At 28.9% G+C, this 25902-nt stretch overlaps 1 protein-coding gene across 10 annotated transcripts in view; it reads right to left on the reverse strand.

Moving 5' to 3' along the window:
• Positions 1–330: 330 nt before the first annotated feature.
• LOC106686356 (uncharacterized protein CG43867) overlaps positions 331–25902 on the reverse strand; it is a 443901-nt gene continuing 418329 nt past the window's right edge. For 7 of the 10 annotated variants that reach the window (XM_014429607.3, XM_014429601.3, XM_014429602.3 and 4 more), the window contains 21 exons: positions 25135–25364; positions 23768–23961; positions 23145–23259; positions 22755–22914; positions 21952–22081; positions 21740–21838; positions 21336–21541; positions 19941–20105; positions 19694–19855; positions 18750–18917; positions 16474–16579; positions 15825–15937; positions 14881–15078; positions 11338–11570; positions 10094–10271; positions 9865–10020; positions 7232–7471; positions 5965–6098; positions 4903–5032; positions 3519–3728; positions 331–2859 (listed from right to left, as the gene is read on the reverse strand). In XM_014429607.3, coding sequence (XP_014285093.1) covers positions 2716–2859; positions 3519–3728; positions 4903–5032; positions 5965–6098; positions 7232–7471; positions 9865–10020; positions 10094–10271; positions 11338–11570; positions 14881–15078; positions 15825–15937; positions 16474–16579; positions 18750–18917; positions 19694–19855; positions 19941–20105; positions 21336–21541; positions 21740–21838; positions 21952–22081; positions 22755–22914; positions 23145–23259; positions 23768–23961; positions 25135–25364 — 3471 coding nt within the window. In that variant the 3' untranslated portion in view covers positions 331–2715. Of the gene's footprint in view, positions 2860–3518; positions 3729–4902; positions 5033–5964; positions 6099–7231; positions 7472–9864; positions 10021–10093; positions 10272–11337; positions 11595–14880; positions 15079–15824; positions 15938–16473; positions 16580–18749; positions 18918–19693; positions 19856–19940; positions 20106–21335; positions 21542–21739; positions 21839–21951; positions 22082–22754; positions 22915–23144; positions 23260–23767; positions 23962–25134; positions 25365–25902 lie in introns of all 10 variants that reach the window. The other 3 variants (XM_014429605.3, XM_014429606.3, XM_014429604.3) reach the window with 3 other exon arrangements.

The following is a 25902-nucleotide window of genomic DNA, read 5'->3' on the forward strand; positions in this document are numbered from 1 at the left end:
CATACAAACATACAAATAGATGATTAATATAAAGATATATTGGAAGATTAATAGTTGACCATATGCAATTCATTGAAGGAAGATAGCTCTGGTGTCATTCAAAAAAGATTACTCAAAATAGCAGAAAAAATATTTATTAGACACATGGTAAGTATTATAGCATCTATTTTGTGTAGTCTTTTATTGACCACCTCATGAACCATCTTTCTTCAAATAAATTAATATAAATAGAGATTTTAAAATTACATTTAGGGATTTTAAAAAATAGTGTTGATTTGAAGGAGGTAAGTGGATTGTTAACTATAAAAAACAGTTGAAATCAAACACAAATTGACATAAAATGAATGACTATCTGTATTTCCAATGAGTATAAAAACACATTTCATCTTTAACAGACTTTATCAAAATAATGTGTACAGTACTCTTCATTAGTTAACTAATATAAAGTCTACGCTTTTAAAAAAATCAGACGATATATATTTTAAAAGCCATGAAAGATTTTACACTATAAATTATATTTATATATATTTATATTTATATACAATAGACTAGATTTACAAAATATCAATTTAATAAACCATAAATTTACAATAATTATGCCCAACATTATCAAGTCTTTGTATTAGCTCCATTAACAAGCAGACATCAATACGAGCATCATATAAATAAAAAACAAATCATAATTAATAATTAATGGTATGTTTGAAAAGGTACTGGTTGTTTGTGATGTTTATTATACATAAAACATTTAAACACAAATCTAACTTAACTAAAATATAATAAATACTTTGGATTAAGGTGGCAAAATGATGAACAAATAAAACAAAGATTTTTATATAACTAAACAAACTTATAGAAATCACAAAAAATATTTATCAACTTTACAAACATGCTTGACAATTTCCAAAAGGCCTCCAGACAAACTAATTAGACAAAAATTTGTGTGAATGGTAACTAATCTATTATTTTATCACATTGAATACATGAACCAATGGTTCTGGAAAAACATTGTAGCTACCAAACCCTTAGAATTATAATCAATTGACATATTAAAATTAATATTCAAAGTATTTCAATCAGAAACAAATTCCATTGTTAATTTTGTTGTTGGAAACAATCTCCTCAATTTGTATTGCACTAAAAAATACATAAAGAAAAAACTATATCCTATAACATATAGTATAGGTTTAGTATTAATATTTTTCAATAATTTTTGCACAACCACGTTGTATGATCACAACCAACATACTTACAACTGCCTATTGCTCAGTAATTTGTTTCAACCACAAAGTTAGTTTTTATATTTTTTCCCAACCAATTATTTGCTAATCCAATGGCAATTATTTGCTTTAATATGAAGAATAAGAAATAAATAAATAATAACATATATTTAATTATAAAGCAGTCAGTTTATTTTTAATAAATTGTAGTGAACAGTAATCAGTTTATTTAGGAAGCCCAGAGCCAGATTTAAAATAAATCAATTTTTTAAAACAGGAACATAGCTAACTCAGGAAAGAAAAGTTAGAAGTTTAAGAAAACAATTAGTAAGTTAATTATGAGATTAAATTCCTTTAAAACATTTATTAGTCTAATTTTTTATGCTCTGTTAGAATCAATTCTTTTCTTAAAATATTATTAGAGAAAAACATTATTTAAAAGAAAATTAGTTGAAACAGTGAAAGCCTTTTATTAAAAAAAAAGTTCTTTATACTAAAACTTTAAAACCTTGTGAATTATTTATAATTTACAAGATTTTAATTTCTTCAGGAAAAAACAATTAAGATCTAGACTTAATAGGCGAAACTTTTATGTTCATATCAAAACAGTAAAATTCAACTTTTGATAATATAATTAATTTCCACAGTAAGAGTACATAGTGTTACTGAAAGTATTCTCCACACTTCAAAATAGTATGTTATTTTTAGCATGAATGGATTGCTGATTATAGCATTTTTTAGTCTAATAATTTTGTAAAAATATTTGTTTACCTTCATAAACAGATGCTACGTAAAATGTAACATTTTTTAGCCAAACAGGCTGAACAATACCATTAGAGTGGAAAGTGAGAGTAAACAATAGTTAAACAGAGCAATGTTAACCACTTTGCCTAATTGTTATTAGTTTTAAGATCTTCAAGCTTGATTATTCACTTTGAATATTGTATATATATTTTTTTAAACCACAGATCGCTTTTTAAATTTATTTCTCACTGACAGAGGAGAGGTAGAAAGAAAAATATTTTATTTTTCCTCTGTCTAGCTAAAGTCTATATCACATTTGGCTTCAGTTACTGAATATTTTTTAACATACATTAATCAATACATGTACTATTTAGATTCACTAAGACTTCAAAATCAAAAATCTCAAATTTCACAGACTTCCTCAGAGAAATTCATACTCATATAGCTAGTTTTCAAACTTTTGAGTTTCACTGACATCTAGGAATTCGCTTTGATATATTCTATAGTTTACTTAAAAGCAGATTGTTTCCATCAGAATATGGAAATGTATGTATTAGGCAATTGTACGATTTTGGCACTACAATGCAATGAAGCCATAAGTTATTTGAAAAAAAAAAAAATTCACCTCACAAAATGACACAGTTTTGAGTTAAAGTACGAACAATCTACTTAGTTCGCGATACAGCAACTACCTCTGGCTGACAAGCATTATTCAGCATTAGTTTGTTAACATTATATGGTTCGTTTAATGTCATGATTTATCTCCTAGTTGATGGTCGGGTGTTGCTTTCAAAATGTCGGGCTGTGTGGTTCGGGTTAATGTACCAGCAGGAGTACCTCCAGAACGTCCCAGTGCATTCATGTAGTCTGCGATAAGTAACGTCAATTCCAGAATCTGAAACAGTAAAATGTTAATGTTATTCATTGAATTAGTGATTAATTGACAGGAAAAAAAGGTGAGAGAAAAAAAAGAAGATTATTTTGTTTTAATCAATTCAGATTAAGTACTATCCTCTTTATAGCTAACTCTCAAAGTGGATTATTTAATTACAATCCATGGAGAAACAGCTTTAACTCTAGGGACCATTGGAAATTTTTATGAAAGAGGTTTAGGTTTTTAAGGTTAGGGACCTATTTAGTTTTATTAATTTTCTTTATTTAACCTTAAGAAAATAATTAAGCAGCTAGTTGCATATGTATGGCTGGTCAGAATATCCTGCAATATTGTGACCAACAGGGACGTTGATATAGATTAATTGGCCCTATTTCTTCCCAGAGATGAACCACAGTTTTTTTTAAATCTATTCAAATCATATATTATTTCTTTAAACACCTTATCAGCTATCAATATTATAAGAAATAAAATTTAAAAACAGTTGAAAAATTTTAAAAGTAGTCGCAAAACAGCCAATGAAGAGTGTAGGTCTTATTCTTGACTAGACAGTAAAATCTGAGATAATGTTTTCAACACTGTATTCTGAATATTTAATGTGTACTATCTATATATTCTTGAACTAAAAATCATATATATCCCATAGAGCTAATATAAAGTACCTTTGGTTTTGAGAGTGAGAATAATAGTTTTTGTGAGCCTAGGCCATGGTCAGAACTGACCACAAGCATGAAATCCTCCTGACATCCACCGAATGTGAGGACTCTAGGGTATGGAAACCTTGCCAGTGGTTGCATGCTGCTCAACTCCAAGAGGCTCACGGCATCTTCAGTCACTGCAGTCCAAACCAAACCCCACTCGCTATCTTTTACCTGAAAAATGCACATATCATAGAACAAAGTGTACAACATAAGGCAAATTTAAGGAAATAATCTTCATATAAACTTGCTAACTTGGATAAATAAAAATATTAAAGCAGATGATAAAACAGAATTAAATCAAATTACAGGACTAGTTTAACATAGGAAATCTGATTAAATCAGGACAAATCACTAGTTTTCCTTGATAATACACTGATTTCTTAGACAGACACAGTACATCATACACTTGGTCTGACAATGGATTGAAGAATGCCCAATATTATGAAGAGTTGAAGTGGCTTTATCCTTCCTACCTTTGTAAGTATTTCCTGAGATCCTTTCTCTACCAAATCATCCAAAACTGCTATCCATCATACATCTCCGGTCTCCTTCAATTCAAATCCTTCATCAATTCTCGATCGGTCATCAAATTTATAATTATTATATAAATAATATAATTTATAAATGCACTGTTCCACCGAACAATAGCTTTTGACAGATAATTCATTATCAGATCCTCCTCTCAATGTAATTCCATTTTCTCCTCCCCTACTTTCATTTGTCACTCCTGCACCCTTCCAACCTACAAATTCCACCTATTCCTTCACTTCCTATCCATTCAGACCCAAGGGAATTGAAATTAATATTGTTTACACCAAAAACTGAATATTTTATGTATTTGTTTACATATACATTTGAATTTATAATATTTTTCATTATTTGATCCTTTATTGCATTATAAATGGATGTTGTTATTATTAATTTGTTTGCAAAATTGGAAGTTAACATGGTTTGCTCATTTTTAAAAATTATTTTGTTACTATATATATTTTTTTATTTTTTACTATCACAAGCTATATTATGGTTTAATATTATTTTATTTTTTTATATTTGTTTTATTACTATTTGTGGATGCTTTTATGTATCATTTTCTACTCTAAAGCCCAATTTTTAGTCCTCCCAGAATAAATAAAAATTATTAAAAAAAATAAATAAATAAAAAGAATGAAACGAGGTTTCCATATCAAGACTTCAGGGCTTAGTACAAATTATTGTTTTAACTATTACAAATACACACCATTTTTATTTATTTTTTATACATAACTAAAAAATATCGAATAGGTTGTAATTCCACCTTACATGACAAACTTAGGAGTAATAGAAAATAAACAAAAAAAAATACTACCTTGGCTTGAAACAAACTAGCTCCAAAATAAGGCCATTTTCTAACACAGGTGAGATAGATCCTCACACAATCAAGTGGACCTCTTCCTTTCAGAGATATCCACTTTTCCTGAAGCGCTGCCTGCAGTTCCCTGAACAAAGAATATAACATCAAGTCAATTATAATAATAATCAAGTAGGAATCCATATAAAGCAATCTAATATATTGGAGTGTAACAATTAAAAAAATTAAGAAAGTCACCAATATAAAATTGATAAATAAATTAAAAAACAACAATTTATACATTGGATCAATAAAAAAAAATTGTGTTAGTGAAAAATATTTAATAAAAAAAATAAAAAACAAAACAATGAATACGATTTTAAACATGATATTTAACAGAAAAAACAACAGAAATATATTCCAAGGATATGTTCCTTCTAAGATCATGTTTCTCATGGCTCTGAAATAATTGCATTGAAACTGAAATAATAAATAAACCATTGAGTTACATGAAAAAAGAGTAAGTGTTTCGGGAAAGCAGTAGATCTTTAGAAGCAGAGGACAACTACTAAGACTATGATCATGAAAAACAACTTTTAATAAATTTTTTAGAAGTAGCTAAAGCTAAAGTATTTATATCAACTAAGCATTCAAAAACTTGTTTCTCATCTTTTTCAGTAACTTTTTTTTATCTAAATTAGTTAAGTTAATGAAATATTATTGATCTACTTCTAGAGTACTGTCACTGATACTGGTGGAGAAATTAATCCTGTAAGTGGGCCTAATAGTCCTACTGTACTAACCAAAGTGAGTGTCAAGATTCATTTCTCAGGACAGCTGAAAAATAAATATTAACTACCCCACAGGTAATCAAACCCATAAAGTTTCGAACTAGGCACTCTTGGATCCTCGCCCAAATGTACTGCTTGGCTGTTATGTCCTCTAATCCTTAAGTAAATAATTTTAAAACCAGAAACTATTTTGAGATTTGCCAGTTAATATTTATAATTATTATAAGAAACAAAAAAAGTATATCACTTGCCATTGCAAAATTTACAGACTAATAAATATGGTCCTTACTTGAGAAGATCTGGAGTCAGCATATCTCTGTACCTATATGGGTAGAATTTGTCGAGTGCCTGGATGACCTGTAGATCCCTCATTCCTCCCCCACTACCTCGACCTTTGTCAGCATGGTATTCCCCAAAATCAATCTGAAAGAAGATAAATAGTAAAAATTATCAATCTGATGTAATGGATGTCAAATTAAAATTAAGAAATAATCACAAAAAATTTGGTCTATGATCAAGAAAATCAACTGTGATAAAATGACACAATCAGGGTCATAAAAGAAAATTGAACAAAATGTGTGTTATTAGTAATATATACCATATATGTATATGTAAATGGAGTAGCCTATGAAGGGAATGAATGGGTCATGGTGAGAAAGGGTTTCCCATCCCTCAATACATTAATAATGACATATGTTCATGCACTACCAGTTCTTCTTCTGGCACGACAGACCGTGGAGGTCCAAGAGTGAAATACATTGTGCGTTTCTTAACGAGATTTTTATAGGGTGGGTTCGTCACTCCCACGCCTATTTTTGTGGATGCTACCCATTGGCTAATGAGTGATTATTATGTAATTATATGCTTGAAAAAATCCTGGGTAGGGGACTGTTATTATACTTAATTTTAAACTAAAAAATATCAAGGAAAATGGACTTAAAAACACTGAAAATTATTATACTATGGTTTATTTAATTAACATTAAATATTATTTAAAAAACAAAAAAATGAAAACTTAATTGGACTATTTTTTTTTTTTTTTTCATTTTTCCTCTATAGTTCTAAATGGTCGAGATATGGGGATAAAAACTTTTAGTAGGCCGCCATTTTGGCAGATGTAATGGTAAATCGTAATGTCAAGTTCTGACGATCAACCAAAAAAAAAAAAAATTATTCAATTATTGGATTCTATGAATCTTGAAATTTAACAGCTCAAATTTTGAGGGGATTAAATTTTTTTTCTGGGGTAATTAGAAACCATTAAAAATAATAAACCAAACTCCACAACACAAAAATCAATCTTTTAAAACTAAAATGCAAAATAAAATAAAATAAAATAAATATGTGATTTTAGTATAAAAATGTTAATAACAAAACCTTGAAAATTCCTGATCAAAACTGAATACAGGCGTTTGCTATTTCGATTTTTTCTAGATTAAAAGCATCACTGATACAGTTCAATCTTAGTGAAACTATGTATTTACTGACTGGTGGTAACAAATAAGTCAATAAATGGGGTAATGTTTTAATTATAGATACTCCAAATTGAAACTCACTTGTGCCATGAGAGCTGCTAATTCCAGTGCAAGCTCCTTGTTGACAGGGAACCTGCCTTGGACAACTTGCTGGTTGGTTTGGTAACATAGCAATAATCTCTCTCGGTCAGTCTCAGTTCTCAGTGAACTTCTCCAATATAGCCGGTTCTTGTAGACCAGTTGTATTACCCTTGTGTTCTCAAATTTTCCTGAGCCCTTCTGTCTAAGAGCAGTTTCCCATTTTGAAATCACATCACAAAGCTGAAAGATTAAGTAAGAGCTTTATAAATATAAGTTTAAATATTAAATTACATTAAAAGTTATAAATCAAAATAATCATTTGAGGAAATTTGTTAAATAATCTTAAAAGGAATAGGTAAAGACAAAAGAAGAAAAAACTATAACATATTTATTATTTTTACAAAGATATCCAATGTAAGGACAGTAAGTATTCTTGGGAGAAAATATTTCAATTCTAATTTAATTTCTGTCGTATAACAAATACTCATTTAAAGGCTGAATAAATAAAGGAAACATCGGCTAAATTTTTACCCTTATTTTCTATCATACAACTAAAAAGAACTAGAATATAAGAAGATGGTCAGGGTTGCGGTCAAAAAAGAACAAATAGTTTATAACTATTTAATGTCCGATGTTTCATCACTTTACAGGGCTTCATCAGGGCTAAAAAGATACAAAAAAAAAATGTTCAAAGCGATAGGTTAAACAGACATTTTGATTGTCGGACATTAAATAGTTATAAACTATTTGTTCTTTTTTGACCGCAACCCTGACCATCTTCTTATATATATATATTTATAATAAAAAAAAACTTAGCTTCTTTAAGTATGGGAGCCAGTAATCAAGCTTCTAAATAAGTTAAATTTTTTTTCTGTTTTAGGGTAGAGCATATTAGTATATTCAATAATTAACTATCACAAAAAGTCTTGCCTTTATTCAAGTCAAATAGAATAATATTTTTAAAAATATGATTCACTTAAGTCAAGAAGGGGAAAATAATTTTTGCCACAATAATTTTTGGAAAAACCTGTAATAGTAATCACATTAGTATACACTGGAAGTCAAGTGCTAAGAGGTGCATTGAATGGCTATGAAACTGGTATAAAATTAATATGGGCATTAAGAATTATCAGCATGGTGACTCTGAGTGAAGCTTGCCCCAACATGAATAAGAATGTATTTCTTTGGAACCCAACCCCAATGATGTAGTGAGCCACAGCTGTACGTAAAGATGTATAAACACACTCACAAAAATAAGCTTTCACTATATACATAGTTGAATCAATCAGTACTGTGATTACCAGGTCTCCTAAATGGGCCAGGTCACATTGGTTCAAACAATATAAATTAGAAATCACACAGATCAAATATAGCATAATTTAGAATATATTCTAAATATAACAAAAATCAAATACAATTTCTTCAGTGAAGACTAATATATTGGGTTGTAAAATAGGTTTGTAGTGTTTTTTTACTGGTGATTTCGATAAAAACTTTAGATTCTTGTAAATATTTTTAATCAATTGTATATGACCCATTTTAATCTATTACATGTTGCCATCTTTCATGTAATTTTTTAATTCCATCCTCCCAGAACTTCTCAGATTTTTGTGCAATGAACTCCTCTATGTGCGTTTTGCAGACATAAATGATTTGAGACACTTGCATGAGATATGTTAAGCGTTTCTTTGATATCCTGTGTTGTAGAGTGAGGGTTGTCTGTGACCAATGCTTGAATTTGGTCATCATCAACAGTTGAAGGACATCCCGACCGCTTTGTGTCTTCCAAGTCAAAATTTCCAGTTCTGAACCGAGCAAATCACTTACGGACGGTTCTTTCTCCTAAGGCATTATCACCATACACACTACAAATTTCGTTAACCATCTGTGCAGCGGATTTTCTTTTTTGGAAATAAAAAATCATTAAATGACAAAAATTTATTTTTTTTTCTCTTCCATTTTGAGCAAGCAAAATACAACTTAAAGATAAGGGATCTCGGTTGAAAATGATGCTCCTAAACTAACCTTTTTTTAGAATATGTAAACATTATTGACCAAGTAAACACAATATTATAAACACGGAGAGGATTACATTGTAATACTGAAAAATGCTACAAACTTATTTTACTACCCAATACATATAAAAATACTAAGACTGTACAGTAGGCTATACAGTATGTGAACCAAAAAAAGAATAAACTTTATTTCAATTATAATTAGATGGATTGCTAAACTGATTTGAAATCTAAAATATGAAAATGATATGCAGAAAGCACAGGATTGCTCAGTTTACAAAAATTTGTTGACAGAACTTCAGTTTGGGTTATGCTTCTTTGTATATAATAATTCAAGGTGAATCTAAAAACACAAAATACGTTATCAATTTGTCACATTTTTATAAATTTGTTAATTTGAGAGGTAACCTTGAATGTTAAGTTAAATAATTTGTTTTATATAATTGTAAGTTTGTGACACTAAACAAATATTTTATTATTTTGCATCATTTAGTTGCTAATTTTTACACTCAATGTTGACCCTATTTCCAACAATCATAATCATTACTTAAGCAAGAATAAGAATCAGCAATAAAAAAATTGTTTCTTGACATAATTATATATATACATAGAAATCACCTTGGACTGTGGGTCAATGTAATGTTCTAAATCTTTTTCAATTGGATCGTCACTGAACAGGGTGAAACCAGATACTGAAGAATCTCGAGTTCCAATTTCTTGAGATAAGGTAACCATAAATTCTTCAATTGTTGATGAACCATCAAAACCTACAACCTGAGATCCAAAAGTGTGTTAGTTTTATTTACTTTTTAATTGATAGTAAAATTATAAGAAAAATATAACCAACCTGGTATGTGCCATTGAGGAAATGGACAGGAATAGAGTGGGGTAATGAGTGATGATAAGGATTTTTGAGGAGAATTGAAAGTACTTCCATCCGTGAAGGTTTTGCTTCCCGGCAACCATTTCTAATAGTTCTTTCTAAGGCTCGCTCACAGTAGGCTGCATATTTTCCACATTCAGTTCTAAACATAAAATAAACAGTAAAGGAATACAATATTATATTGAGAAGGACATGTTCTAAAGTTTTATTGGGCATTATTGGAAGTTATATTTGTAAACCTTGTTCTTTAGACCAACATTGACGACCAAAAACAATAATGTTATTAAATATCAATCTGTTATACTTTAAATTCTCATTTCTCTACTAAGGATTAAACTCTCAACTTATTAAACCTCATAACCTAATAAAATTTGTGAGTATAATACAATTTTTTTAAACACTAATAAAAGAAATTCTATTTGTAGAGGAGGATATTACAAAAGCTTCTTCAATCAAGTTCAAATGAAAAAGAAAAAATAGGTATACTTTTGACATGGCTTAAAATTAATATGCTTTTCAGAAAAAAATATTAATTCTTCATTACTGTGAAGCAGTTTTTAAAAGAAAAAATAATGAATGCCAGAAATGTATTATATATTTTTTTCTTAACAAATTTAAGCCACTGGATCAGGACAGAAAATGTGGTATAAAAAATAAATCCTAGACTACTACATTTAGAACACTTAAACTGATTCATGAATTGATATGACATAACAAAATAATAATAAAGCATAAAATTCTAATAATTAAAGATAGTTATGCTTGTTGCATACTATTGTAAATAAGTAAGATTTTCTTTTAATAGTAAGTTTTGGAATTCCTTTCATCTCTAATTAAACAATATTCATTGCAACATGAAGATAAAGATGGGCTCTCCTTATTTTAAATATGTCATAATAAATTTTAATAATTGTGGACAACCATGTATATCATTATAATTTAATCTGTGGACTAAATAAGGAGAGATGCTAATGTATCATAGTAAATTAGTAGAAAGCAAAAATCAAAGTGTGATTGATGATGGGACAATTGCTCTGGAACGTTGTTACTTATAAATAATTATAAGTAAATAAACTTAAACATCGAAGATTATTTCACTAAACCTTATTAAATAATTTTATAATTCTTCCAGTCATTTGAACCTAAATTAATTTATTATGAAAAACAAATATAATAAAACTGAATCAAAGATGAATTATAAAACTTACTTTGTATCAGTATTCCTTTGGAGGTGAAGCTTAAGATACCACAATAGCTTATTGTTCTTTGGTACAAACAGGGATACAGCAAGTGCCAGCAGTTGCCAGGCCTGTACGAGTGCAAACTGAGGAGGGTTGGCTTTGCAGGTTTCTGGAGGTGGAGGTACTGGTGGAAGGGGGCAACCAGAACCAGAGCTGACAGTTGTTGTTGGTGACCCGGCAGCATCACACGCAAACAGCGACTGTGTGGCGCACAACAGCAGTTGCTGAAACATCGGTGTCTATCGCAGCCCCTTAAAATTAGCCTCACTAATCTAGTCTCTATCCTACTGCTTGTCTAGTTCATTCGCAATTCATAATATCAAGCATTCTTTTTCTTTCTTTTTTAATTGAAAATTTATATTATATGTCAATAACTTGTTCTTTTGTCTTAGTTTAAAAAATACGAATAGAGTAATTTAAAAAGAAATAACAATAAAAATTAAGTGACTACTGATATTTTCAAAAATTTGGATAGATTGTCAATTATACAGAAAGGGTGGCTACAAGAAGGGAAGTTGGTTCAACTTCTTTGGAAGGGGGGGGGGGTAAATCTAAAATATCCCATCAATTTTGAAGTATTTCCTAAACATTGCTCTTTTCCTAAATATTTTTGGAAAACTGATCTCTTAAAATAGTATTTTTATAGAAATGTTCAATATTGAATATAAAGACCTCATTGAGTTTGTGTTTAATGTTGTACCCCAATTTTTGCAGTTTGAAGAAGGTTCTGAAATCTCCTATTTCCAATCTTTCTGGGTTTTCAAATAAGTGGGAGGAGGGAATAACATTTTTATTTGCATAACTACCTTCCCGTAATGATGTGCCTGGCTAGAAGGGAAAGGAACTGAACCCTGATAATATCTCAAGATTATTGGATTATTAATAGATCACAATATATATCTGAACTGAAATATTATTAGAAAAATTAAATAAATACTGGATCATTCAATACTGGATGGCAAGTTTGGTTTTGATTATACATTAGACTTATTTAGAATATATTTATTCAACCAATAAAATTATTGGAAATAAATGTTAATCAATTAGTAATACAAAAAAAAAAAAGGTTATGGACAATAACTCCTAAGAAAAATTAATAAAAGCTGAACTGTTGAACAAGGTAGCATGTATGTACAGCGCACCTACCAAGATATAAAATTCAATCTCAATCTAATTGATTAGTCATTTTCATGATGATGGAGTAACTAAAGAAAATAAAATCATAAAAATTAAACAGAAATATTTTTATAAGAGAATTGAGACCAAAATATTGTTGAAAAAATAAGGACTCAGAGGTGACTGAAGGATAGATGTCCTATACTTCTGGAAAAAGATTAACTTTTGTGATTGTCTATAAGATATCATTTACTGAATTTTTGTTGTATGTAGTACTCTTTAAAAAAACAACTTTATATTTAGAGTTTACAAAAATCAAGAAATTGAATAAAGTAAAATTTTGAACAGGCAAACTTTCATTAATTTTTAAAATAAATCAAAATCAGTAAATTTATTCTGTAAAGCTAAGAGAAAAGCTAAAAGAAAAGAAACAAAACTTTTTACTTACTAAGCAAAGGTTAGAAAACAAGTTGTTATTAAGTAAATAATTGATTTTGATTCCATAATCCTAACATTTTTAGGAACCAACCCACAATTTTTCTAACATTCTGGAAACCCCTGTTTTAGACAACATCAATAAAATAAAATATTCAAAATAAATATATAAAAGAAAGAGGAGAAATCTATTTTTAAATTGAAAACACATGAAACATTTACAAATCTTTGGTAAAGATGGGTTATTTTCTTTGATCAATTAAAAAAAGTTCAGAGAAGAAAAAGAATCTGGAATATCATGCTATCCGGGATGCTTGATTTTTCTTTCTAATTAAAATAAAAATAAAAACTGAGTTTCACAAATTAAAAGATTCTAGACATGCAAATAGAAATAACACCCCAGTTTTTGTAAAAAAAAAATTTAAATAACCTAACTATGAGGCTAAAACTCTAGACACCGACATTCAGCTATCAAGACAAAAATAAAAAACTTTGTGCTATGTACAGACGGTACATTGCACAAATAAAATTAATAAATAATATAATTAGAAAATTAACGTTGCTCTGTGCAGGTAATAAAGCATTCTGATTTGCGATAAGCAAACTCAAATAACAATAAGGAATGCTTAAATTAATCTGCAAAAACTTAAAAAAATAGGTACATAGAATAGTGCATTGATATGTGCAGCAGAAGGTTTTCTGATAATGATAACTTTGATAGTACCAAATCAAAATTGCAGTATTTGTAATTTTTTAGTTTTCAATATGTTTTTGCACTTCTAAAATGAACACTGAGTAAAAATATCCTGAAGTATCTCTTGAAATATCTGTATAAATTTAAATAGATAAATTAATGTGGCAAACAAAATATATGTTGCACATTGAGAAAAGGGTATGAAATGGATGAGATTTATTTATAATAATTGGTAAATAACTGTTGAAAGCATAGAAAAAAGTAGTGGCAGTCATAGTAAACCTATTTGTGAACTTTTTGACAATGAACATCAAATGTAATAGAAAAAACAAATAAACAAATTGTTTTTAAAATAGTCAAATAAATTCAGACTATTTCGAATAAAAATCTGACTAACATATAGTATGAATACAGAAAATAAAAAAATATTAACTAATACAATTATTAATGTTCCAATGCCAATATTTTCAAAACTGCATATCAGTAGTAGCTTGTTATAAGAAAATCTAAAAAGGCAGTAAGAGTTATTTTGGAGATTTGTTTCAAATAAATAATGAATAAAAATTCCATGAAATAAAATAAAAGTTCCTCTAGTTTTTCAAATGTTATCACTTTAGTTCTATAAGTTAAAGCCTATTGAAGTTATCATTATCAATGAAAAATAATATTAGGAAAATTATATACATAAAATTGACTAAGACACATACTTAAAATAATTTATGAAACAAAAAGGCAAGCTGATATCAAGGCTGCTGATGAAACATACTTTTAATTAAATTACAAAGTATGAAAAAAATAACTTTGCATTCAAATTGTTGATACACAAGTAGTGAAGCAGTTCATTGCATGTCTGCTAACTGCCAAACTATTTGCATTTTAATTAATTATTATTCATAAATAAATAAGTATCTGAGAAAAATATTTTAGTATAAATTAGTTTGGATAATTAATTGCAGATATTATAAGGTTCCTTGATCACTTTATTCTTGGCCAACGCTGATATGCTTGTTATTGAAAAAGCAATCTTGATTGAATTTTTTTATTAAATTTAAGATTAAACTTGCCATTTCATTTTAACACTTTTTAAATGTTACTGACAACATAAACTGAAATCAAATGAAAGTACAATGTTAAGTTTTAAATTAATATTTTTTTTATTATTAAGGAGAATTAAATCTAAGTGAATTTTAAATGTAATAGTTTATGTCTTAGTCAATAAAGCGGAAATAAAATAAAATAAAAGAATATAGCCATGCGGGACTTACACGATGCCTCAATTTGGCGAATACCTGTACGCCTGTTTTCGAAGGGGAGTGTTTGGATGTTTGTTTCACCAGGGCACAGATAAGTTCAGCCTGAAGTTCCCACTGGTCCAGGGCTTGCTGCAAGGCGTTCTGTGCTAGTACAACATGGTAATCGATACCAGCAGACTCGACAGCCACAGATGTAAACAGCTGACAGCTCTAAAGTGTTATAAATAATGCATTGTACAGATATTTTTATATCTTTTTTATTTTAATTAAATCTTAATCATTTTTATTAAAAATGTAAATTCTTTCCGTAAACAAAGACATTGTATTATAGACTTATAAATGAAAATTAAAAAAAATATATATATAATTATTATAAAGAATCAAGAATAAAAGTTTTTAGGTGAATAAGATTTGAAAAGTTTAAGATTTGTATTATAATCTTAAGTTAATAATTATTTACAATTTGTAGGTAATTTCACTTTGAAATGAATTGTTTAATGTATTAAAATGCATTTGGATGTATTTTATATGGTAAATAGTATATTTAAATCCAATTATATATGATTTAAGTATTTTTGTTATTTAATGTTGGAATAATTTTTATAATATTTCAATTTAAATGTATTAATTGCTCAAGGCAAAGGTTAGAGGAAGTCCAATGCTGAATGAGTCACATGACAATTACTATTTCAGTAATACTTAAAGCATTATTTCTTAGTCAAATTATATACATAAGTACAGTACTCAATTCATATGATTTAGTCCTGGTTAACCAAAATCCTAAGTTTTATCATTTATGTAGCTAATAAAACCATATTTTTGAACTCACTAACTGGCCACTACAACCCACTTTATATGTGAAATGATTCTTTTCTTAAAGTCTTTTGAATGTTCAAGGTTTTATAAGTAAAAATAAAAATATATGCAAAGATTGCATATAATAACAAAGATTGCACCTTAAATAGTTTTATAGCTTCGGATTGAAGAGCTTCAGAGGATAAAGTTGTTAAAGGTGTACTGATTGTTTCTTTACTGTGTAGTAACAGAGGATGCCTCCAAAGAACACAGTCTGTGAACATAATATTTAAAAATATTAATACAAAACTATATTTTACATATTTATACAAGCATTACTAGAAAATTGATTATAATGTAACAATCTTAAATACTAATTATGGATAATAGAAATATATTTTTTTCTTTCAATTTATCAGTCATGATAATCTTATGAACTGTTAGAACATCAGTTAAAATAAGATTTATACTATTATTAAAAAAAAAAAAAAATTAAGGCCAGCAAAAGCTAATCATTAATAGTATGAAATAAAATAATCTTGACGACAATGATATATTTAAAAAGTTAGTGAAAATAAGACATTTAAATTTAAAAACGGAAAAATGATACAAATATTTTCTAATTATATATTTTTTGAAACTATAGTTTCATTTAAAGGGAATATAGTCATGATTATGAATGCGTATAATAATGAGGAAGTAAATTTACTTTTATACAATGATGAATCAATCTCCTTAATTTATAAGAACTTATACAATCAAACAGATGTTAATCATGATTTTATGGTTAAGGAATATTACTATACTTACTTGGATCACCTTCAACTTCCATCAATTTTTGGACTAGCTGTTCATATTGTGTACCGGCATTAGGACCAGCACCTGAGACTACTGTAAGGTGGTATAACCATGAATCCTACAAAACCAAAGTCATGATTAATTCATATTTTCTTCATACATTAATATTAAGTATATCACAATTCAAGTAAAGTTTTCAAATCATAAAAGTCTTGAAGCGTTATACTTTTAATGATAATAAATACATAAACCTTCACCCAAATTTTACATGAAAAATAGTGTAGCAAGACGATTTTTGAATTAAGATAAGGTTGTGAAATGGATTATTCATTGAATATTTTCAATATAATAAATTTTAAGAACAACATCGACCCATGTTTACAGTACAAGTTAGATAAAAGAAATATAGATTGTTAACATAATAATCCATACTGATTGGGCACAATTATACGTTGGATTAAGTAAGATCATTCTTAAAACAAAATTAAATTTCAATTTAAAACACGATGTCATAATTATAATAATAAATCATAATTTATTTGATCAATTTATGCTTATTAGAATTTAGTAACAATGGTGTTAACAAAAGACACTCCTTATATTAAATATGTTATTATAATTTATTAACAATTGTGAACAACAATATATATCACTATTTTTAATGTGAGGACTAAATGAGGATAGATGTTAATGTATCAAAATAAATTAGTAGTAAGCAACAATGAAAGAACTATTTTAATCAAATTTAAGCTCTTCAGTTATGATTTTATAAATTGCATAAATGAAATGGTTTGTTGTAAATTCCAGTATACCTGATGAAAGGGTAATGGCCCTGAAATTTTGTGACTTATAATTAAATAAATTTGAGCATGGAGGATTTATTTACTACACCTTATTAAATAAATATATAACTTTTCCAGTAATTTGAACCTACATTATTAAAATAATATTTATATTAGTAAAATTGATTAATATTAAAGATATATTTGAACATAACCAAATTTCAGGATGAAATGGTTGGTAAGAAAGTAGAATGCTACCAAGTACATTAATGTAAGTTGTTCTAAATCAGGAAGCAGACAGAACCGATATTGTACAGATAAGAAAGCTCTTAGAATTATTCTTGGCTGCGAGAACGAATATGAAAATGATAACAATTTTCTCATCTAGGAAAGGGATTTGTCAAGATGATGTATTTGCTTATTTGTTATTCAACCTTGCTTCAGAGAAGGCAATAAGAGATCCCTGATTAAGACTACAGGAAACATCATAAATAGATCTGTACAACTCCTAGCATATGCTGAGGATACTGATACAGTTGGAAGCTCAAAGAAATTGGTCGAAGAGGTACTTCTTTCTCTGGTAGAAGCAGCAAGGAAACTTGATCTAGTAGTTGACCAAATACATGGTAGCAGAACAGCATCCAAGAGAGGTGTGCAGACCAGATGAAGGATATTATCAGTGAAACGCTGTAACTTTGGGCTGAGGTAAAATCTAGCAAGCAGGTTAGTGACTAGAATTAATTTTGTAAAAAACCGTAATTCGTCCAGTACTTATGGAGTGCAAACCTTGACAATTCCTTAAGACGTGTACCTAAACCTGCTTATATATGAAAGAAACATCCTCTGAAAAATATTTGGATCAGTTTCGATTGGAGGAAGATGGAAATAAAGGACCAATGAAGAAATTTACAATAACTTTTGAGATTGTAATTAAATGAGGCTAAATAAGATGGAATGAAGATATGGCCAGAAAGGATGGTGAGAAGATACTGAAGCAACTTCTGATGGAAGTCGTCAAAGGGTGGGGAAAAGTTGGCCAACCTCGACTTTAATTGATCGATTAAGCTTAAGAGTTAGCAACTGGATTGGCAGCAGCAATCAACAGAGATCCTTGGCGCCTGTTGATTGAGAACACCAGGATGTGAAAACATGTAGTAGTGGTGACTTATTATAATTATTACTATATACTATAGAACTTTTCAATAATTAGGATGAATAAAAGGAAAAATAATAAAATAAGGTAAAGATTGTAAACAAATAAATAAAAAATAGGGGAAAATTAATGAAAAATATTATAGGGGCCAAAGTGAAGAAAATTGGGCCAGTTATTAAAATATTGCAGAATTACAATCTGACCATACTCTCTAACATGTATAATATCTGGATAAAAATAATAAATGGGAATTTGACATGAAATAGATGCTTCATAATGTTTAAAGTATTCATAAATAGACAAAAAGTAACAAATAAACTTTTTGGACTGCATAAATACAATTTAACACCTACATTATCTTGCCTATTTGGCATGAGCAAGTAGGTTGGTGGTTGGTGATTTGGAAAGATCCCAATAGTGAGCTGTGCTGTGTCTGTATCTCGGTCTTCGCTGTCACTGTCTGAAACGTGTTCTACTTGCTGAACTCTAGCATCTCTCATATTTATCTGCCCTATTGCATTCTGAAAAAAGAACAATTATTTTAAAGAGGGTATTTCAAAAAAGTATAAGGAGTTTAGTAAAAGAACTGTTTTTACTCTACAGATATATTTTTGTAATCATTTTAACTTAAGTTGAACAGACCTAAGATTCTTAAAATTAATAATTAATTATAAAGCCATAAAAGAAAAAAATTGGCAAGAAAATTAAAATTAATGAAACTGAAAAAATGCCCCACACCTTATTATAAGATTAAAAGTCACATCTATTTCTGTGGAATATTATGTTTTAAAGCAAATATTGACCTGGTTAATAAAAATATTCAACATGGATTGTAGTTGATTTCCAGACATTGTTTTTTAAAAGTTACTACAGCTGGAAAGTAATAGCCAGTTGAGATTACAATATAAAACAAGTGAGAAAAGAAACTTCAGGAGAGTATCAGAATGTTTGATTCGATACTATTTGATGATTCAGTCCCCCTGAAAAAGGAAAATCTTGGAAGGCTATAGGGAATTCGTGAAGAATAAAGTTGACTCTCGTTACTATATGAATTGACCTGATTACCCTTGGAACTGTAAGGATTTCATTAAAGCAGACATTTTCTGCAGTTATGTAATGCACAGCTGCCCTTGAACATTATTGCTCAATTGAAAGTAATTTATAAGAGAATTGTACAAAAAAACAAATAAAATACATTAATATTATTATTATTACTTCTATATCTTGAATTCTTAAATCTTCATGCTTAAGATCTGTCAAAATGAAAATTAATTATCAATTAAATACTTCTACTTACACTATCTGAAGGAGATTTGAAATATAGGAACATTTTGCCAAGAAGCACACACCAGCACTTTTTTGCATGACCATTCCTTACTTTAGTCAGCCAGCCTTGAAGTGTGGGCTTATTATGTTCTCTGCTTAACAGCAGTTTGGTGGCATTTCTTCGTTGAACATTCTAGATAAGAAAATAAAATAAAAATGATTTAAATAACTTCCTATCAAACAGTCAAGATAAATAAAACAAATTTATTGAATAATACCTGTAAAACCCTAACCCAGTCTTCAGTTGCTGCAATGGAGTCAGCAGTGAGGTAATAAGTCTTTTTTTCTGTCGCTATTTCGAAAGTTGCAGCTCCTTCAGCACGAGTGATTCGACAATGCTCATCAATTGATATCTCTCCTTGAGGTTTTCTATTTACATCATTCTGAAATATTAAAAATTTCTGTCAGTTTCCTACTTGAAATGTTAATCACTTTAAATAAGATTAAAAAAGACAAGTATTAGATTGTAAATATCAATTACTATGACAAAGTACAATACGACTCCCTCCCTATAGTACACCTTGTGCACAACAAAAACTACCTGGTACAATGTAATATGTTGAATATGATTTTGATTAATACCAACTCCTTAGTATAAAGAAAGGTTTGCAAAATACATTTACAAATTATTTCTTTTGTTTAATCTGTCAGACCCTACTGTGTTCGATTTCCTATATTAAAAAAAAAATTCTTAGAACTGATAGGAAAACAGATTGGAATATCTTCACTTTTTTAAGGTAGAGAGAAGGGATTTTTCCCTAAAAATTTTCCTTTCGTGCCTCAATAACCTATCCTCAGACCATAGCCAACTAATCCTAAACCCCTCCATATCCCCAATTCCTATATCAACCCTGCCACTTAAAAGGGATTCAGTACACTGGAATCTCTTTTGCCAAATCCTGACTGATCAAATCAATCTCAGAGCTTCCATAAAAAACTCTGAGAACCTAGATGGCACTGTTCATTCCTTCACTAAACTTATCCAACAAGCTGTCTAGTCTGCGTCCTTACCCTATGATCTCCCAAATAAACCAAAGCCTAATCTTCTATCAAAACATCTCATAAATCTCATCAAAACTAAGCACTAATACTAATCATTATAGCAACACACAAGACATCCTTTTAACCGTTGCTCGTACAACCATTATTGTAAAGTAGTTAAGAGAGAATTGGCCAACTATCGATCCCAGTTCTTAAATTCGTATTTCTCTTCCCTTTCTACTCATGGTAATTCCCTCTGGAACATAACCAAAACAGTTCAAAAGTCCAAACCATTTCCCTAAACTATAGTGGAGGAAACCATAGTTTGATATAGATTCCCTGAGTAGAGTAACACAAAAAAATGAATACCTTATATAACTGACATGGTTAGGGCACTATGTTGACCACACTATCACCCAAGAATACAGTAAGGTAAAAAATAAGGCATCTATACTAGCGTCTGCTCTCTAGACCGTTTCGAAACTTTTAATATCTGATATATTTTTATTTAAAATTAAAAAACATTATTTTCAAGTTTTAAAGCCCTTAGTATTGAATAATGCAATTATAATGTGTTAATTATATAACATAGGAGGTATATTTTGTATTATATAGATGCAATAAAAGCATACCTGACTTTTCCAATAACGGAGCTTGGCATTATAAAGCTGAAACCACCTCCTTGTCCATGTTTTCAGTTTTCCGCCAAGCTTGGCTAAGTGTCCCGATTTCTCAATGGTTTCAACTTTGGTTGGCCGGGAAGGTGATCTAGGAGGCCATTCCTCAGCATCAGGTGGTACCGCATAGTCATCTGACAAGCCTGATTCTAAAGAAGTATCTGTAAATAATAGACATTTTTTTAAAGATATATTTTAAAGTATATTTTGTTTATGATCTGTTACTATAAAATAAGGTAAATTTAATTGAACAATATGGAAATTAAATTAAGTTCTTCATACAAAAAATAAAATGAAAACAGGTGTAGAATGTCTACAACTTATTAATTTTATTTAGAGAAACTTTACTAGGTACTTACTTTTACTAGGTGAACCAGATGAACTTCTTTTAGCAGGAGAGAAACTGGAGGTAGTTTGAATGTGGCTTTTGCTAGGGCTAGAACTAGAAACTGAAGTATCTGAAAAAATAAATAAATGTACCAATAGAAGAAAGGCTGAGATAAGCTTTTGAGAGATCAAAGAATCTTTGATACGGAAGGAAATTGAGTTTGATTAATATTAAAATCCTCACCAGTGTTATCAGAACTGCTATTAGTAACTCTAGTGGTTGAGAGATTTAAAGCATTTGTGTGTTCTTCTCCATCTGAGGAATCATCTGAAGAATCACCGGTAAAGGGCATTGACCTAATCTGGCTAGCTCTCTGTAAATTAAAAAAAAAAAGTTAGCATTTGTATTAAAATTTATTTATTAAAAGAGGGTTGTAACATTTTAGCTACAATAACATCATTTCTGTTGCTTAATAATTTAAAAAATTGTGCTTTAAGTACTTTATATTTCATTTTCGTACTCTAACTATAATCTAGTATTTTAATAAATATGAACTTTTTTTTTGCTTTTAATCAATAAAATTAATTCTAACTGGAGAAACAAGAGTGAACAGTTTTATTGCATATTTTTTAAACTATGCTGTTAATTTAAAATCAATTTAACCAAATATATCATAGAAAATTACATTTAAAAAATAAATATACATAGATTTTACAATTGACATAAATACAATTCAATAAATTGAATCTGTCACATTCCTAGGATAGAAACTATTTGGCACAGAGGTAGATATTGAAGATAAATTAGATATGAACAAGTTCAGTAATGAAATTACTAATTAGATTATTGCTTAGAAGTAGACAAAAAAAAAATAACAAAGTGGCACAAACAAATTCCTTTCTCTTAGTTTTTTGTTTTAAGTAATACATAAAACCAAATAAAAATAATGAAATTAGTTAAAGTCACATCAGCACTAATTTACATTATTTTAGGTATATATTATGATTTAAGTTAACAAAATTTTTCTGAGAGTAACTATGACTTACCCCTTTAACAGTAGCATAAACAGGTACACTGATATCACAGTAGCCATGAGAACAGTGGATTCTACTCGAGGCAGTGTTATTATTACTTGAGTCGGGGGTAGGATGAGGTGCGAGGCCTTCACTGGCCACCTGGTAGATACGACTTTCCCACGAAGGAAACCTGAAGATGAGAAAAGCAATGAATTTATAGACATGTTTAAAATACTTGCATAATATTGATATGAACCATTGGATGCTTAAATAGAAATATTACATTGATTGTAACTTAAACATCAATATTATAATAATTTTTTTTATTTGCAAATTATTTTCATAAAAAAATAATTTAAATAAGTATGAATAAAAAAACAGGCAATAAAATACAAAATTATCCATCAACAAGAAAATTACCTATGCAAAGGAGGTGTTGGTGGTTTGCCAACATCCCAAGCATCTTTTTCAGTGCTTGGTGTATATATTTCTGCATAATCATGGCCTTGCTCAGAGTCCATGCATTCTGACTTAGCTAAAATAAAAAAACAAAACAAAGTAAATTGACAGTCAGAGTATTTATACAAAAGATAAAAAGTTGTTTAAAATTAAGTTGAACAAAGTTGTAAAGTTAACAATTAAAATAACTAAAAAAGTAATCGTTAGATATCTCTTGAAATATGGTATAATGTCGTCATGATTATAAATTATGGATCTATCATAGATAATAGATTATGGTTGAATGGAATATGGTCTGGGTGCGTTCAAAAAAACTCAAATAGTAACTGGATATACTATGACTTTTTTTGACTGCACCCTGACCATATTCCATTCGTCTATACACACGGTCAATCAATAATATTCCATAATAGATTATGGATTTGTAGATCACTAAACACTACATTGGCAGCCAAATGGTAAACACTTAAATACTATTTTTTAAAAAATCATTATTATTATTCATTAAGCAAATAAATTAGATCATTAAAAAATTAATGAATTTTTGTTATATCAAATGTAAAAAAATGTAAAAGTAAACAAACAATTACGCCTAATGTGGACGGGAAGAAGAGCTAAGCTCTCAACAGCAGCCTGGAGATCATCACTGAGCTGTTGCGATGAGGGACTATTAACAGTTACAGCAGTTGCTGAGAGGTGGCGTCGGTGACCGAGGCTTTGGTCTTGGTTGACTGGTTTCGGTCTTCTAGGCACTTCCGCATATACTGCTTCCAGTCCCCTATTAATCAAATGGAAACATTAGTAAGGTGAATCAATATCTTTAAAAAAACATTCAATATTAATTTATCAAGAATAATATATAATTAACATTATCATATTAAATATTTATGGATACTTCAAAAATATATTATATATTTAATTGTTGTTTGAATTAGGTAATTTATTAAAAAAAAAAAACTTCTTATGATCCTTTATCTGAACTTTTATTTTTTATATTTTTGATATTGAGTTTTGGTCTTTAGGCCATTATCAAGAAGAACATTAAATTGATATATCATCGCTACATAATTTTTTACAGACTATTATGCCCAGGTCGTTTATAATAATAATTTATTTTTTTACCCTAACCCATTAAACATTTAAACATTGGAAAAGAAAAAAATAAAGTTGGGATAAAGAATCACAAAAATTTTTTTTTTAAAACTATTTAAAGATGCTAAAATGCATTAATCAGTAATACCTTCCAGCAAATGATGTATACTTAAAATTATTGGGAGTTCACCATACTATTTACAGAACTATAAGTAAGCAAATATCAAATAACAGATAAAAAAAAAATCCTTAAATGATTGTACCAAGTACAGTTAAAGGCTCAAGATAGATGGATTCCTTTCATCCTTATTATATATGAGGATGCAAAATAAAATAAAGGATACTGATAAAATAAATCTGATTGGAAAATGAAAAATTCTAACCATTCATCCAATACCACCTTTTTCATAGTGGATAGGAAGTATTACACCAAATTTTACAGTCAGCTTTCTATAATTCTTCCTGACTATAATTTTGTTATTTAAGATTTGATCACTAAATTTTGAAAGAAAGAGATAAAAATACTTTATTTTCATTGATCCTTAACCAAGAATTTATCTAAGAACTAGGCAGAATCAAAATAAATGAAATTTAAGGAAGACAAGGATTATAAAAGCAAAGGGTAAAATTTATCAATAAATTTTAATTTGAAGTTTTTTCATTTAATTACAATCACTGATAGTTATACAATAATATGACTTTCTACAATCAAAACAGACCTAAGGATTCTGGAATAAACAGAATTAATTGCAAAACAATGCATTTATATCTTTAATAATGAGTGAAATAAAGAAAATTAACTTTAACGAAAAACTATGATTTAAGTTGAAAGAAAAAAAAATTTGTAAATCGAAATTACTTAGTGGACGCAGTGGTGTTGGAGCGGAGCAGGGTGGACGGCCTGCTCCTCTCGGTGCTGATGTCAGCCATGTGCTTCCTGAGCAGTTCTAGTTGCTGGTTACACCTGTGGTTCTGCTCCCGCAAATGCTGGTTTTGAGCTTCTAACTCTCGCAGTTTATTTGTCACCCACTCTTTGATTCGAGCTGCTTTAGCTTCAACCTGTCTAGCATCCGCAAGTCTCAGCTGCCTCTGCAAGAATTCATTAACACAAACATTAGATTTCATATGAAATAATATCATTTGTCAATGATAATGAGGAAAATGGTCTATAAATCTTTATTTTTATATTTATTTAATATAAGTTTTGGTTCCTTTTTAGGATAAATATACAAGCAAAAGTACAAAAAATATGTCTTAGAGATATGTTATATAATATTACTGGGCATATGGTGACATTTTAAGGAAAGAAATTGAAAAGAAAGAGGCAAGAACAAAGTTCCTAATGTGATCAAAATCCAAATATCTAATATTTCTTAAATATAGATACTAGTAAATAATGAGGGCATGGGTATAACAAGGAAAAACAAATATAAATTTGCCAAAAAGTTCAAATGTAAAAATAAAACACACAATTCTTTTTGTTCAAACATTAACTAAAAAAAAAAAAATCATTCATCCTTCACACACATTATTTTTTTAAACCAATGCTTCTTATACACAAAGATTTTGTGATAATTTCAACTTTTACACTAGTTTTCCTTCTTTTGTTAATTATTTACAAAATATA

The sequence above is a fragment of the Halyomorpha halys genome, unplaced genomic scaffold (genome assembly GCF_000696795.3).
Source record: "Halyomorpha halys isolate HHAL.00 unplaced genomic scaffold, Hhal_1.1 Scaffold811.1, whole genome shotgun sequence".
NCBI classification, from domain to species: Eukaryota; Metazoa; Arthropoda; class Insecta; order Hemiptera; family Pentatomidae; genus Halyomorpha; species Halyomorpha halys.